The sequence below is a fragment of the Gouania willdenowi genome, chromosome 19 (genome assembly GCF_900634775.1).
Source record: "Gouania willdenowi chromosome 19, fGouWil2.1, whole genome shotgun sequence".
NCBI lineage: Eukaryota > Metazoa > Chordata > Actinopteri > Blenniiformes > Gobiesocidae > Gouania > Gouania willdenowi.
The window spans coordinates 8,496,544-8,513,958 of NC_041062.1; the positions used below are offsets into that span (position 1 = coordinate 8,496,544).

General features: G+C 40.7%; 2 protein-coding genes across 5 annotated transcripts; both read right to left on the reverse strand.

The window, feature by feature from the left end:
* Nucleotides 1–310: 310 nt before the first annotated feature.
* kcnj2a (potassium inwardly rectifying channel subfamily J member 2a) lies at nucleotides 311–5,926 on the reverse strand. Its single transcript, XM_028476345.1, has 2 exons — nucleotides 5,776–5,926; nucleotides 311–2,866 (listed from the first exon to the last, which is right to left on the reverse strand). Exon 2 carries the CDS (start codon nucleotides 2,669–2,671, stop codon nucleotides 1,388–1,390), a length of 1,284 nt encoding a protein of 427 aa, XP_028332146.1. The 5' UTR covers nucleotides 2,672–2,866; nucleotides 5,776–5,926; the 3' UTR covers nucleotides 311–1,387.
* A 4,638-nt stretch (nucleotides 5,927–10,564) lies between these two features.
* kcnj16a (potassium inwardly rectifying channel subfamily J member 16a) lies at nucleotides 10,565–17,170 on the reverse strand. Of its 4 annotated transcripts, none has more exons than XM_028476348.1 (2): nucleotides 17,107–17,170; nucleotides 10,565–12,096 (listed from the first exon to the last, which is right to left on the reverse strand). In XM_028476348.1, the coding sequence occupies exon 2, from the start codon at nucleotides 12,086–12,088 to the stop codon at nucleotides 10,862–10,864; it is 1,227 nt and encodes a 408-aa protein (XP_028332149.1). In that variant the 5' UTR covers nucleotides 12,089–12,096; nucleotides 17,107–17,170; the 3' UTR covers nucleotides 10,565–10,861. The 4 variants fall into 4 exon arrangements, with proteins under 4 accessions (XP_028332149.1, XP_028332148.1, XP_028332147.1 ...); XM_028476347.1 differs by lacking the exon at nucleotides 17,107–17,170 and adding an exon at nucleotides 14,187–14,242; XM_028476346.1 differs by lacking the exon at nucleotides 17,107–17,170 and adding an exon at nucleotides 13,437–13,622.
* Between the last annotated feature and the right edge of the window lie 245 nt (nucleotides 17,171–17,415).

The window sequence follows — 17,415 nt, forward strand, 5'->3', positions numbered from 1 at the left end:
AGATTTCCTCTTTTTGGACAATTTCAATATAAATATAAAGACATTTTTCCCACCCAGAGGTTGTTCTGTGCAGATTGCATGTTCTCTTAAACATTTGAATGTACCCTGGTACCCCCCCCCCCCCCCCCCACCACCCCCTTCATTCCAAAACAAGCTGGCAACCTATTTGAAAAGGTTAAAGTGCTTTTATTGTGAAAGTCCCTACTACCTAAATCAATGAGCTTTGACCAATGTTTGACAGTAAGGGGCCAGAGTGCATGGATTTATTTAAAAATGTAAATACATTTTAAAGGATATAATAAAGGCAAGAATAAGTTAAAAAAAAAAAAAAAAAAAAACATCTAAAGTGCTTGAAATTCAATTATATTACAAGAATAAACCTTTAATGTCACCTTTGAGGCTGAAATCTTCAAAATGACTACTTTAAATTTCTATATGTGGATTTAAAAAAGCAGAGGCCTAATATCTGACGTTGAATCAAGGATTGTGAGAAAAAAAACAACTTGAGAATGTGAAAAATGTCAAACATCCAGAATGCATGGCTGAGTTTGTCCCTTTCAGACAAAAGTTTTTGATCATCACCTTTAATTCCTCAACAAATGTTTAAGTTCGGCTTCTTTTGATTCCAGCAGACAGACCATAGTGGGCATTGGAATAAGGCACAATTCATCCAGTTATTATATAAACATTTACATTTTATTTATTTTCTGGGAATTTAAAATCCAAGCAGCAACATTTTTCACCCATTTTCACAAAATTAGGAGGTTTTTCACATTTTCTGCTGCTTTTATTCTGAAAAGCTGATGAATGATCCTCCTATTTTTGAACTTTCCTCTCTTAATGTGGCTCAAAATGTACCTGGAAGTCCAGTTTGTCTCTGTTTGTGATTGATGAACTTTTTTTGAATGATTTAAGGCTCGATTTTTCTAAAAAACACACAATAAACACACCACGTTAAAAGCTCTAAAAAAGCCTCTGTACCAAATCTACTCAGGCCTAGCCGTTAGCTAGCTAACGTAGCTACGATGGTTTTATTAATACTCTTTGGTATCGGTTGTTACAAAGCAACATGTTAGCAGCACTTTGGGATCATTCGGGAGTGAATGAATGATTTAGTTCGATGTCATGAATAATACTGTGTTCACGGACGCGCTCTCGCTCTGAGGAGAGTCCATGTGAGTCTGCGTGAGACCAGCTCGTGAGCAAATACTCGGTACCTTCTCTGCTCCAGACGTGTGCTCTTGCTGTATCTGTCTTTTTCTTAGCAGCGAACATTACAAATGCTAACCAGTGCGGTGAGCTCGTGCGGGACCGACGCCTCCTTCGTGTCGTGCCAGTACCAGTCGGCGTATCCGTGCTCAGGTGGGGTATCTCCGCCTGCAGGCAGTCATATCTCCGACTCTCGTCTCAGAGGCCGCGGCTCTGGTGGGATGGTGGCCTGGCCGTGCTCCGTCTCAGAGATGTTGTCCGTCTGCGTGCCATCGGGCCCCACGCTGCCCCCGTTCCCCTCGTCCAAGTCCTCCTTGTTCTCCAGCGCCATCTCGTTTTCATAGCAGAAGGAGTTGGAGTTGGAGAGGATGTATTTTTTCTCAGCCAGGTCTCTGGCGCTGCACAGCGGCGTGCTCGGCACCTCGTAAGTCTTGTGGAAGCGCGAGTAGTCCACCTTGTAGTAGTTCTTTTCCTCGAAGAGAACCGGCTCAAAACGGTGGCCCCACAGGATCTCGCCGGCCACGTACGAGCTGCGGCACTGCGTGGTCATTGCAGTGGCTTCCACCATTCCCTCCAGGATGACCACGATTTCAAACTCAGAGTTCTCCAGGTCCTGTTTGCTCATGTCGTAGAAGGGGCTGTCCTCGTTGATCTCATGCACAATGGTGATGGGAGAGACCAGGAAGATGCGGTCGACGCCGCTGTCAAAACCCACGTCAATGTCCATCTGGTCAAGGGGGATATACTCGCCCTCAGCCGTCGTCCGAGATCGGAGGAGCTGCGCACGCACGTGCGCCTCCACGAGGTGACTTTTCCTTAAGTTCCCCACGCGCCACATCAGGCACAGCTTGTTGTCCCTCATGGCCACCGCGGCACTGTGGCTGAACACCAGAGTCTCGTTCCTTTTCTTGGGTTTGGCCATTTTGGCCATGACGGCCCCAATGATGAAGGCGTCAATGATGCAGCCAACGATGCTTTGGAAAACCACCATGAAGACTGCGACGGGACACTCGTCCGTCACATATCTGTAGCCGTAACCGATGGTAGTTTGAGTCTCGATGGAGAACAGGAAGGCGGCGGTGAAGCTACTGACATTGGAAACACAACGCTGGGCATTGCTTTCTAAGTCCCCGTGGAAGATGGCCACCAGCCAGAAGACGCAGCCAAAGAAGAGCCATGACACGAGGAAGGCCAGCGAGAAGACAATGAACATCCACCTCCAGCGAATGTCCACACACGTGGTGAAGATGTCTGCCAGGTAGCGCTGGCCCTTCTCGCTCACGTTGACGAACTGCACGTTGCAGTGTCCATCCTTCTTGACGAAGCGGCTCTGAGGCTGAGGTCGTGTGTGCACCTTGCCTTTGCCATTGCTGTAGCCGTTGGGAACCGCCATGGTGGCGAGCTTCATGCCGTCCTCCTCTGATGACACAATGCTGTAACGGCTAGCTCGCACGCTTCCCATCACCTCAGTCTGGGAGGGCTGTGCTGCGTCTGCTCTGGAAAACAGTCTAAGTTTGTGGACCAAGCGTTGCAGAAACAGTTTTGAAGCACTTCGGGGGGGCGACGTCGAGGAAAAACAGGCCCAGACGAGTCGGGCCGGACAGAGTCAACAGACGCTCACTCCCGGTTCATCAGGCGACTGGAGCGTCAGCGGCATCTGTGGGAGGAAAAGGACAGGTGTCAGCCTGAGAAAAAACATCCAGAGCTTCTTACGCTCGTGTGTTTGCCAACAAACTTTCACTGGGTTATGACGAAGGTCAACAGTGACAGACTGAGAGAGGCCACTCTGCTGCACTCAGGTCCCGTTATCGGCCCTTTACAAAGTCCACTTGTTTTTCTTGGCTGCGCGGCGCGGGCCCAGAGCTTTCTAGCGGGATTGTGGGTTACAGCGTTTGGACGGGATCTCATGAACTGGTCGTTTGATTGCTTACGTAAACAATGACACTGAGAAAGCTCCGACATGCAGCTTGTGTTTGAAACCACACACTGCGTGAAGCTGAAAATGTTCCCGTGGCTTTCTCACCCTATGTCTGATTCTTTAAAACTCATGGCCAAATCTGGCCCTTTAGATCAGGGGTGTCAAACTCATTTAGTTCAGGGGCCAAATACGGACCGGTTTGATCTCAAGTTGGCCACAGATTTTAGGTGGGGTGGAAAAAGAACAATTTTAACATTGTTCTACCCTAGTTTTCAATATCAGCTGAATTCACTTAAAAAATTATTGATTTTGTTACTTTTGTGTAATTTAGAGGGAAATTTGGGAAATTATTTGTGAGAAATCGCAAGATTTGTGGAAAAAGTGAGAGTTCTTTCCACAGTTTGGAATTAAAAATGATCTGCATTCATGTGATATAAACAAAGGAAGAAATCTAAACCCCTAAACATATTGTGGAATTTCATTAAATTGGTGAATTTGAAATATCTACAACGGAATACACAATACACAATAATTCATGTTCTCACTGTCATTTATACCTGGAAGTGCAAACTAGGACACATGTAGTGTTAAAATTACTTGTTTTCTTTACCTATATAAGCCCAATTGCTCTATGTTTGGCTCCTGAACTAAAATGAGTATGACACCCCTGCTTTAAGAAGATTTTTCTATTGAATGAGCTCCATAATTCTGTCCACGTGCATCCGTACATGCATGTGGGTGTGTAAATTTGCAGAAAACTTTCTGGGAAAGTAGGAGCTTTGGATATTTTTTTTTTTTTTTTTTGTTTTTGTTTTTTTGTAAGAGTCGTAAAGATGCACAAAGCTTGTTGACTCAGAAAACCCTCTGGGACTTTCTGCGCTCGACTGCGATAATGGCTTCCCCCGAGAGGATTCTCCAAACACGACTGAAGCACCTCTCATCATTAGTTCTGGCTGTCCTGACAACATGGGTGCTGCTAACCCGCCTGCCATCAACTGACTAAGCATGTGTGTGTATGTTTCATTGGGTATCAATAAAGTGTGACCTCAGCTTTAAATTTAGTTTAGAACCAATGATGAAGTCTTTCAAATCTCGTCAAAGTTCAAGCAAAAAAAGGGGAAAATATGCAAAAAAAAAAAAAGTACAAGGCGCTGATTGTAAAGTTGCGCATGGTAAAAAAAATATTTGTGAAATTTGTGATATTTCTTTTGTCATAAAAATATAATGTCAATGTTAAATCTAAATGTTAAATATTAAATGTACAAACAAATGTTAAATGTAAATGGTAAATCTGAATATAAATGTTGAATATAAATATTAAATGTAAATGTTAAATCTAAATCTAAATGTTAAGCCTGAATGTCACAGGGTGAAACTAAATATTTAGTTAATATGAAAATGAATGGGAAGTACCAAAATAAAAGCTCATTCCGGTGAATTTGCATATCTAAATATTCAGTTTCACCCATGACATTTAGATATAACTATGATTTTACATTTAGATTTTGATTTAATATTTTGTATTTTTATGAGAAATAAAATGACCAATTTCACAAGTATTGCTGTAAATCTGGTCAAAAACAACATAAAAAAATCCACATATATTTTTTTAAATGTGGTTTGTTAATAAATGTTTTTTAGCATGCGCAACTTTACAAATTGAGCCCCATAAAAAAGGTTTAAAGAAAAGTTAAAACAAGAACCACAATCTGCATTTTTTTATGAATTCATGATAAATTATAACTTAGGTGTAATATTTAATTAATTTTGGAATGCAACCACTTCTGACTGTTGAAAATACAAGTTTCTGTAAAAAAACGTTTGGCCATAATGACTTCATCGCCATTTTCTCTGATTAAACTTAAAAGAAAAACTTATACAGTGATTCTATTGGTGGAAAACAGTGAATATGCTTCTTCTTCTTCTTCTTGGTTGGTTGGTTTTGAAAGACTTGGATGAAGTCATTGTGATTGTTATCATCAGGTGCTCCTTGCTGCATATTCATCAAGTCAAGGACAATCCCAGGAAGCATCAGTCTGTGTGCAAACTGTGCAGGTGGACTGCAAAATCTGACTGGATGATTCACACTTCAAAACAATGAACCCATATTCCTTTACATGCAGAGGAGAGGAAAAAAAAACAATAGCCAAGCTGGAAAAGCGCAGAAATTCCACAAAATCTGCGTTTTTGCACCAAAATCAGGGAAAATCCATACGTTTCTATTGTTATGGCAACAAATACAAACTCTAAACTTTGTGCGGTTTTCACAACTTCACACAGAGTTCATGAGACAGTTTGAAACCGTCTCTGTGAGGCTGTGGAGCCGACGCAACAAATGCCAACGACAAATGTTAACAGGTGCGCAAAAACGGAGCTGACTGATGCAATCTTCTGCACGCACACACGTGCACACACGTACACACATGCTACACACACACAACCACACTGGAGGAACACACTCCGTTTTTAATCCATTAGAAATCAACGCTTCCTATTTTTATTTTATTTTTAACTGCAAAGAAGTGCAAGTTTTGGCTGTGCGTAAAAGTCGTGCGTAACGGACACATTGGTTGAAATGAAAGTAGAAACAGAGATAGATAGAGAAGTGTCATGGTATATCAGAGCAGATTTATCAGTAGTTTCTGTACCTGCCTCTGAGAATCATCTGGAGTCCTGTTGGAACATAATAATAACAATAATAATAATAATCCAGTCCTGGTGTGGGGGGGGGTGGCGCGGCCCGGCCTCCCGCTTTGTGCGCTCCTGCTGGACTTTCCTCTGCTACAGAACCTCCGTCATGTCTCGGTGATGTGCAGGACCGTGTTTGTCCCTCAACGCGTTTTTAACCGGCTCGGCCCGCCCTCTGGAGCCAATGGAGGAGGGAGGCTGTGTGTGTGTGTGTGTGTGTGTGTGTGTGTGTGTGTGTGTGTGTGTGTGTGTGTGTGTGTGTGTGTGTGTGCGTGTGTGTGTGTGTGTGTGTGTGTGTGTGTGAGATCCACTGTGTGAGGGCTGGCTTCCAATGTGTGTCTCGCGGGCCAAACCCGGTCCACAGAATTACGCGATGACAAACAGTTTTTTTCAATTTTATATATATATATATATATATATATATATATATATATATATATATATATATATATATATATATATATATGTATAAAGTACAATCTGCAGCTTTCTCATCATTTATTAACAGGGTTGCTTCATAAATGCTAGTTTAAACCAAACAGCAAGTGAAAATATTGATTTCTTACAACAGCAAAAAAGTAAATTACTCTTATTACAGTAACTAATACAATTTTTAAATCAAAAGTAAGTAATACATTTATAAGTATGACTTTTCCTTTGTTTTGATATAATTTGTCCAGTTTTCATACAGCTGATTGTTTATTTATTTATTTTTATTTTTTAAAAGGCCAGAAAATCGGTGACACCGGCCTGAAAGTAACCCCCGGGCCACAGGTTGAGACCCATGAACTACAGGTAAAACTGGAAGAAGCACATATTAATTCATCAAAAGTATTATTTATACCTTACAATATGTCAATTTCTTTTTGTTTTTTTAAATGTTTGTCTTCTTAAAAATGAGCAAATGAAATAAAAAGTCTAAAATTGCAGCTTTAAAAAATTCCCCAATGAGGGAATTTTCTTTTTTAAGGATGAATTTATGATTAATGTATTATATAATAATTAGGTTTAAGGTTGGGAGTGTTGTTCTGTTTTTAAGGAATTTCAGTGTTAAAAATCCACAAACAGTCGTCAACTATAGACACAAAAGCAACAACAACGTTACATCAGGATACACAACCTTCTATTTAGGGTTATATTAATGATGCTTCTGTACACATTTATCACAACAATGGTCAGTCGGTCCCAGTATAAACTGGACAGGACGGTCACTACAGTCATAATAACGACTGAGAAAATCAGAGAAGCAGGAGAACATGCAAACTCTGCAGATACCAGGACTCAAACACACCACACACACATAACCTTAGAGCTCCTCAGTAAAATCACAAACATTACATAATTTATCAATATTATCAACTGTTCCTAACTATTTTCTCTATTAACAGGAACATATGTAATTCTGTTCATCTCATTCTTTTTCTATATTCCATTTTATTATATTCTGTTTTAATAGTTTATTTAACTCAACTTTTGTAATTTAGTGAGACCTGACAGCAAGAAATCGCATTATTTAGGAGTGTATCATTAACTCTTTAAGAAATAATTAAAAATATATGCAAAAAAATCAGATGACCTGCGCTAAACTACACCTAATTGAAACTTATTATTACTCTTTAAACTCATGTCTGCGCTAATATTTATGGTAAAACTTTCAATCTGCAATAATAAGATGGAAAATCAACAGATATCTGCATAAAAACATATAGAGATGTTACCAAAACATTTGATAAATTCATTGTTTTAATTATTAAAAAATGTTCATCTATGCACGTGATACATTGGAGACATGAACTCTGCAAGGCTCCAACTCTGAACTGAATCGGCTTCACGTATCGGGAAACGTTCTTCTTTGTTTTTATCAAACAGGCAAAGATAGAAGCCCCTGATGAATAGAAATGCATGTAAAAAAAATGTGGAATTCAAAATTGTGCCATGATTTTGACACGTCTGTGTTTTAAAGATCGCACGCTAATCATGTTCAGAAAGGTGTGAACGTTCAATAATTGTTACGTCAAACTTTTTTCCAGGCAATTGCTGCTGATAGAAAATATCCTGTGGATGATTTTTGTACCTACGACTTCAGTTTTGGCCCTTATTATTGTTCCAAAACAGGGGTGCACGTCACTTTTTTTGGTCTGGAGCTCATTTGGTTGTTCCTTGATGTTATATTATTATTATATTTGTCTTTTGTAAAGTCACTTACCAGGAATAACAGAATGGAATGATGCAGATGACGAGACATTTCACTTGAATTTCAACTGAAAAAGCATAGAAACAGCACAATAACAATAGTCTATTTTGTAGCTAATTTCAAATATTATAACATTATCTATTTAACTAATTACTATTTAAATGAACTTATAGAAGATTTTAGATAAGGTTTTATATGTATTTGTATCTGTTTCCTTTCCCTCACCTTTCACTGTGTGGTCTTAATGACTCCCTCCCTTCTGCTCATGCACTCCCAGTGCTGCTGTGTTGCCAGTAGGTGACATTAGGTGGGGACAAGTGTTGGAAAAGGCTTTATACTGTAAGTGCATGTCTTAAATGTGTAGAAAAGGCATTGAAATTTGATGGAGAAGTGGCAGAAATGGGAGTAATGTAGCAAAAATCCATTCAAAGGTGAAAAAAAATATGGCAAGAAAAAGTGATGAAAACAGGTTAAAATATGGCAAGTTTGGTGTAGTTGCAGACAAATAGTTCAAATAGGCAAAAATTCTTAGTTTTTTGAAGGCATCTAGCGACCCCAAATGAGGTCCTGAGCCCAATGTTGAGAACACCTGCACTAGGGGATGGTTAAGGGAACTGGATCATCTGCCAGTACTGAGTGAAAATGGTTCAAATCTCTCGTAAAAAGGTCAACAGTTGGTTTTATTTGTACGCTGGATTGTTTTGCCTCCACCTGCTCGTCATCCTCCTCTCCAGCTACTCCAATGTTTTCATAAATCCCATTTTTTTATTGTTTGTATGGAAAATGTGCTCTGTCGGAAAGAATGAGTCACTCAATAAAGGCCTTACATGCCTTTGTAGTCCGAGGATGATATGACGGTCTTTCTCCACTCAGCGATCAGGTTGCTTCACATGTTTAGACTGTTGCATGTGTTGCTCTATGGTTGCATGTGTTGCTTTCCTAAAACCACAGAGCTGATCCTACTTCCTGCTTCACTAATGCAGCATAAACACGAGCACACACACAGTGTTTCTACACAAAGCTGCTGTTGCTTCTTCTGCCTCATGCTTTGTTTCCGAAACCTTTTTATTTTTAGCCCTAGATATTTATAGCAGGCTCGTATATTTAGCCTGTGTGTGTGTGTGTGTGTGTGTGTGTGTGTGTGTGTGTGTGTGTGTGTGTGTGTGTGTGTGTGTGTGTGTGTGTGTGTGTGTGTGTGTGTGTGTGTTTGCTTTTCATGCCCAATTTCCAGTGATGAAGAGAGCAGACTGGGAGCAGGGACCAGGCAGTGCTGCATGTGCACCACCAGGGGGCGATCATGAGGCTGGGATGGAGGATTACCTGCTTATCATCAGTGCATTATATTAATTTATTAGGAAATACAAAGTATAAAAGATCCCAGGGATGCAAAAAGATAGCAACATTTCTTTTGTCTGGCCTTTAATTTAATATTAGAGGTGTTGCAATATAACTTTTTCACTCCCGATACGATACCGATATTGCCGCCTTGCGATGCAGATATCGATCCAAGGCGATACCAGCACAAGTCATATGTACTTTTATGACTTATTTATTCAGTAATGTTGAATGTTAATTAAGTCTTGATCAAGTGATCACTTAAACAGCCCGAAAAATAGTAAAATAAATGACAAAATCCTTAAAATTAACAAAAATAAAAACAAAAATATTCATTTTCAAACTGCAAAATAATCATTAGTTTAACTCAAAAAGATGCATATTCTACAATTGAATAAAATACATCAGAAAACCCTGAAACACACCAAAAATAAATCCAATAAAACCAAACAAATCAATTTTTAAACTGCAAAATAATCACTAGTTTCACTTAAACAGATGCAAAATATTCTACAATTGAGTAAAATAAATGAAAAAAACAGCAACAGAAGACCCTAAAAAGCAACCTCAATAAAACTAATTACATATCAGAGTGCAGCTATCAGAGATTTTAGAAGTAGGCCGATTATTTATTTACTAAATTATTTATTCATTCTGATATCGGACCAATATCTGATATCAATATTGGATCGAGATGTGCAACTCAAAAGAACAGCAGATTACTGTGGAATAAAGAGACTCCTTCACCATCAGATGCACTTTATTAAAACTGTTGTGACACATCTTACAACTCGTACTAATTTCTAATACCACAGCCAAAAATCATACGGCCACACTGTGCGGTTTCTGTATAAAATGTAAATGCGTTGGCACAAACTGGATATACTGTAGCTCTATAGACTGAAGTCCTCCTGCTGCTCTAACAGCTTCCACTCTTCTCTGAAGGCCTTTTATCACACGAGAGCTTTGATGAGGTCAGGCACTGACGTTGGACGAAGGCCAAAGGCTCAGGTAATTTTTAAAGCCATGTTGTGTAATTTTTTGTGCTTATAGCAACATTTTGAGCATTTTTCTTTTGTGTGATAGGATTGAACTTTAATATCTTCTTATTTTGTGTATTTTGGAGTCAATTTGTGTAGTTTTCTTATTGTTTAGTGTATTTTTTCTGTATTCCTCTCAAACATCATTTTCAAACTCAAACCAGGTCCATTTTTAATAAATGTGTTCACATGCAGGAATCTTCTTTCCTCGTGTAGGGGGCGCTCGTGAGCCCAAAGACTCTTTTTTTTTTTACTGTTCAGCCTCAGAGGAAGAGACGACAAGAGGACATTTTTCTTCCAGATTTATCGCTGCATGGACTACAAATGTAATCAAAGATAAGAGCATGAAGACGTTCGCTTTAAATGGTGAATTAGCTTCTCAGTTGCCGTCATATGTTTTGTAAATCTTGTTCATTTGTGAATTCCACCGCTGTGAAGAGATCTGGATTAAAAACTTAAACTCATTTTTGTAATCCCTCATAATTCCGGGTCGGTAAGATCTTTTGGTGGACTCAAAGTGTCTGGGTTTCCTTTGTCCGTTTGGAAAGCCGGTATGTCCGCAAACACAACGGCGTCGCTGACCAGCTCCACCTTCACAGCCGGCGGTTTCAGGAGATCCATGGGTCGCTGCAACCGCGGAGAACGCCGCGGCGAGCTTCTGGGCGATGGGCGAGGAGAGGGTCGCCGCTGCTTCTTGAGTTGGTACTCCTCAGCACTAACCAGGGGAACCAGGACTTTGGCGGTGTGGTGGAACAAAGTGTAATCCACCCTGTAGTGCCTCCGGCTGACACGGATCATCTCCTGGAACAGCTGCCCCCAGTGGATCTCGTTGGGCGTGTATGAGGTGCGCGTCTGGTGCAGCATCCCGGTGGAGTCGTCGGTGTACGTGAACGACACCACCAGCTCAAAGTCCTCTTTACGCAGGTCTGAGAGGCTCATCTTGTAGAGTGGGCTGCCGGGTTGGATCCTGTGGGAAATGGTGGTGGGCGTGACCAGAACAATGTGGCTCTGCTGGATGACCAGATCCTCATAGGTCACGTCTATTTTCCCCGTGGCGTGCAGGGTGGAGCGCACCAGTTGAGCGCGAGCCGTTCCTTCCACCAAGTGGTGCCGGCGGAAGTCGCCGACCCTCCAGGACAGACAGAGGTGACCGTCACGTAGTTGGATGACTGCGCAGTTACTGAACCCCACCGTCTGCGCTCGCTTCCTGGCCGATGCCATTTTGGCAACAACGATCCCGATCACGAAGGTGTCGATGAAGCAGCTGATCACGTCCTGGATGGTGACAATGATTATCGCGATCATGCAGTTCTCAGACATGCCTCTGAACCCGTATCCGATTGTGGTTTGCGTTTCCAACGAGAAGAGGAAGGCAGCGGTGAAGCTGCGCACTTCGTACACGCAGGGGTCGTTGTTCTGGTCTCTGATATCGCCATGTGCCAGAGCGATGACCCAGAAGAGGATCCCGAAAAAGAGCCAGGAGAGGATGTAGGACAGGGCGAAGATCAGGAACATCACCCTCCACCGGATCTCCACCAGCGTTGTGAAGATGTCCGTCACGAATAGCAGCCACTCCTCGGGAACATGTCGGAATACCACGTTGCAGTTGCCTTCTTTGCGCACGTAGCGGTGCTTCTTGGCTTTATCCTCCGTCTGCACGCTGATTGGCTCTGTGGAGGTCACGGATGCGTAATGTTTCTGCATGTTGGGATCTAGAAACACACAAAAATATGTAAGTTAGCTAGCATCACAGATGATGGCTGTGTTGTAAATGTCATACTAACGTCCTTTAGTGAATCTGCCCGAGTGTGTAAATGCACTTTGCTTCTGTGTTGTGTCGTGTTGTGTCGTGTTGTGTTGTGTCGTGTTGTGTTGTGTCGTGTCGTGTTGTGTCGTGTCCTAAGGACCACCGCAGAGCAGATCTTTGCTTCTCTGAGCCATTCTCCATCATTGGAACCATTGACCTGAAACGCGCTGCTATGTACAAAACACCACCTCATCAACCAAAACACCTGCAGCCCTTTGGCACAAAGTTTCCACTGCACGCCCTGCTTTGGTTGCTTTATATCCAAAGCGTCCCCGTTGTTTCCTGCAGTTAACAAAAGGTTTGTCATCCATGGCCGACAATGGGAATCACAGAGGAGGGAAACTCTGGAAACGACTTGGGCAATTGGCTTGTTTCCTCTGCTTGTCGGGGCACTTACAATTCCATTACACGCTCACTGAGTGCAAATGACACAGTGGCACCGAGCTGTGGTTCAATGGGACAGAACCAAGGACACGGGTGGCCGCTCCGCGCTCCGCCTCAGGCTTTCTGCAACCTCGCATCACCTTCAAAGACTCACGACGCACGCACACAATATTCTGGTTTTTATAGATGTAAAACAGACAGATCCTTCTCAGAGCTTGTATAAAGGACGTCTAACGGCCCCCACATAACGTCTCAAAAGGTATTAATAAATAGCTTTACGTTGGAGGTATAGATCAGAAGAAAATAGCAGAAAGATGACAAAATCCCAGCTCACAGATCAGATCAGCATTAGTTCATTTAAAGCAATCGGTAGCTTTAAAGTTTCTTATAAGGACACATCAAAGCAATCAGCAGACGCCTCAGAAGAAGACTGGAAGTTGACAGTGGAAAAATGTCAGGAGTACGGTGTACATTTTAGGACATCCTCAGGTCTCAGAGTGAGGTATCAGGAAATCCTCTGTCATTTATCAGACCAAATGGATTCATGACTCAACAAAACCTTCATCAAATCTAACACTGTCAAATGACACAGGCTTCAAAATAAAAGTCATCAGACTAAAAGGCCTCAGGACATAAAACACATGGTGTTTTATTTTTTTAAGTTGACGAAGTAAATTGAAAAGCCTTTCCTTCTGTTTTGTTAAATTTAAGATGTATCAACGGATTGTTATGTGACGTTAAACGATAAATCTTAACCTTTAAAAATAAATAGAAAACAGTTTTCAACTTATTCTCATATCCGAAGCAGCACAAATCTGCAGCATAAGTCTGACTACTTTTATTGTTTTCAGGTTTAGTTACTCATCATGCAGCTCTGAGGTCAAAGGTCAGCTCCTCCACCTTTGTATACAAGGCGCACATCGCCCTTGGGTTGCGTGCGTGCGTTCTTGAAGCCCAGAAGTGGGATTTTTTCAAAGTAAAACATCCAATAATAAAACACATCTTATCATTTTTTAAAACATGGCTCCAAATGGTCTGTGACCCCTGTACCGGACCACGTCTCTCTGGTTGGGGAGCACCGGTGTGACGTTCAGCTTTACGTATACTGATATTTTCATGTGCTGCGAGGCTTTTTGGACAATAAACATGACCTTCAGTTTCCTACAATCCTCTGTTTAAAAGCACAATAGACACATATTTACAGTATGCAACACGTCGCTGCTGTTGTGTCAGCAGTGATAACGCCTCACATCCCTGCACATTTAACTCCTCAAAATCTGATTTATAGTTGAATAAATGTTAATCAATCAAAGGGAAATGCACTTTTCATTAGATTACCTCTCACGTGACAAAGTGAAAGACGATCACACGCGTCCTTAATCACCGTAACCACATCTTTTGTTGTGTTTTTCTGCAGCCACTCATGTATTGTCTGAGCCTCTTAACACTGACTGTAACTCAGGTTACCAACTATTGCCCTTCATGTGTTCTCTTCCCTGATGGGATGCCTTCAGCAACCGTAAAAAGAAGAAATATCTGCATTTGATGATGAAAAAAAAACAAAAAAAAAAAACTGTGAATATTGTGTAAAGGTCACTGATCGAGTCCTACCTTGTGGTTCAGGTGAGGTGTGAGGAACCCTCTAGGAATGATCCGTGTTAGTGGTCAGCGCAAAACTAAAGAGTAGCACCTCCCTCCAGCATCAGGTAGGAGGAGGAGGATGGATGTGTGCAGGTGGGTGTGTCAATTCAAAGGTTTTCACACTTTAAGGAAACGTAGCAAATTCATAGATGTGATTAAGGTGCATCAGACTAAAGAGGAATGAAAATCATAGCATTTCACAATCCTGCAATGCATTACAAACCTCCATAAAGAATCAGAACAAGAGCACAAACCAATGAAGAGACACAGAGGAACATCGCGGGGCTCTGATTTTCTTTGAACGTTCAAAAAAGGACAGAAAATATGGAATTCTATTAATGAAATGGAAATGGCAATACCAGATCCTATTTAAATATATATATTTGTCTCTTTGACAAAAAAGTTGTCAAAGATACGGAAATGTCAGCGTTCGAGCAAAAATCTAACATAATGTGTGGCAATATGACATATTTCACCTTTTGAAATGTAAATACAGTCTCTATATGACATGGACTAAACTCTCACCTACATGTTTTGGGACAATATCTCACATTTCCACCATATTTTCCACTATAAAATGAGTGGTTGAGTGGTTAGCTTTAGCAAGAGTAGCTAATGGCTAGACCTCAAATCTCACGCTCATTTGGTTGCACTTCTGCTGTATATAAACACAAATTTAATAATGATAGTTACCTCCACTAATCGTATTAAGCATGTTTGGCTCAATTTCAGGAAGTTTAATAGCCGGATAAACTGGAACAGAATTGGGGGAAGTTTTTAATCAGAATCTCAGAGGCTTTATACTTAGCTCTACATGAGAGGTTGTTGGTGCAATCTGTGCGTGATTTACTACTATTGCCTGTGAAAATTATAACAGACACTAAAAATGCACAAAATGAAATGTTGGAGATGTTTGAGGAAGTCGGGAATGATTATATCACTGAAAGCTGTGGGGAAGAGAAGAAGAACAGCAGACAAGAGATGATAAATCAGATCAAATGCAACATGTTTAGGATAAAAAAAATGCAGCTTTTTTTTTTTTTTTTTTAAACAAACCAAATTAAAACGAAGCATTCTTCAACTAAGCTTTTCTATTTCGAGAAGGTCGTCTTATTTGAAAAAAACAAAAACAAAAATAGGGATTATTCTTCTCTAGCTTTCCTGTTTCTAATCGTTTTTGTTTGAATATTGATCTCTTGCGTTAAACTCTACCATCTTTTCAGTGAATAAAGTGTTAAGAGTTGAACATTTTACCTGATTTTACTCGTGGCTTGTTCATAAAAGGTGATATTAAATCATTTACAGTAAATTTAGCGCTCGCTTGTTTTTCAGATGTAAAAAGAAGGCGTGAACCTCTCGACGCTTTTCAATCCAAACTATGTTAAAGCTATAATTCCCCTTGTGACTCCCTCCACCACGGGTCAGCACAGGTGGGACTCGACACACTGTTTGTGCAGCAAACATCAACGCCACCATAATGAAGGAAAGGTCACGTTGACACGTCTCTCCTTTCCATCGGCCCAGATCTGTTAGTGAATACGTCACAATGTACAGCACGAGTCCCCAGTGCCTGGAAACGAACACGTCCAACGCTGGGAACCTGAGTGTGGCTTTTTTTTTTAATTCTGCAGCAGACAAAGGTAGCAGAGCAGTTATTGGGTAAAAGGCGGAAGGACTAGTAATTAGTAACTGGCTGTTCTGGATGGAGTGGAACTCAATCGCATTCACGTTTTCAGTCCATTGTTGAAGTGATAATGGACAAAGACAAACTCACAGCTGGATGAAGAAAAGACAGCAAATAACAGTGGGTTTTGATTAAAAAATAAAAATAAAAAATTGGCCACGCCCATTCATAATCCAGTCCTTCTCCTGTCACGTTAAATCTTGGGATGTAAGGATTTATCCTAAACCAAGTAAAAATTGATGCAAATAAGAAGGGGTTTAATCTGATACAGCACAATGGCCACAGTTACATGAGGTTTTTTAATATAGAATTAATTAATTCCAAATTAAATCATTCAGAAACAATTTTCCTTAATTAAATCATTCAGAAGTAAAGTATTCTGCTTAGTGTTTACATGGAAATAGTAATTCCGAATTAAGGTTCACGTGGAAACACGTTTTTTCGCCTTTTTTTCAATTCCGCTTTAGATCTGGGGGTTGGAAGGGTTCTGATTGGACAGGGACAAACGTGACAAAAACAACGACCGGAATTCATTTAAAGCGGAATTAAACGTTTACAAGTCTGAGGAATTAATCAATTCGGAATTAAAATCGGAATAAACCAGCCGCTTAATTCAGATTTACGGTAAGTTTATCTGAACGGCCATTTTTAGGCTCAATTTTGGACCAACAATTTTTTTTTTTTAAACAGCATCTTTATTGAATTTCCTCAGATAATTTTGTGTATTCAATAGACGAGAAGCAAATAAAAGCTTCAGACGAACGTTGACGTTAATTTAGTGCTGCACTCACACTGTTCTTGTTGGGTTTTTTTAAAGTCCTGCTCAGCCAACATCCAGCAGTGCATGTACTCATCCACTTACTTTCAATGAAAATGATTGAAGTCATTTTTCAAAGCTGCACCCTGTGTGTTTGTTTCCATGATTTCAGCTTCAACATCAGCTCCAAACTTTCCATTCACGTCGACGTCGCTGCCGCACATGCAGGCCTCAGCGCTGTGATCTCAGCACGAGGTCGCCTTCCAATATTTTGACTTATTTAGCCGCGCTTTAACCGCAAACTCCATCAAGATCCATTTGGCTCTGCAGTCAACTTCACTTTGAGATAAAAATAGTTCCCAGTGCAGCCAAAGTCTTCACAGAGACCTGGAGTTCATTCACAAACCTGCACAGCAGTGTGTGCGTGTGTGTGTGTGTGTGTTACTTACTTTTCCCAATGCTATCGACTCCAAACACACACAGAATGATCCCAGAAACTCGCTGCACTGCACATTAATGTCATCTTCAGAAATCAGTGACCTGGAGGCAGAATGAGGACAAAGTCTGCCCTGAACATGGGATTTATTCATAATCTGTAACTTTGCACTGAAGTCCAAGCAGAAAAGAAAACAGTCTTTAAACTCTGTTTCATTTAATTATCTCCTCCTGTTTAAATGACTTTAAGGGTTATTAAACTTCCTGAAATCATGCCAAACATGATAAATAAGGTTAATAAAGTAAACTACCATTTTTAACTC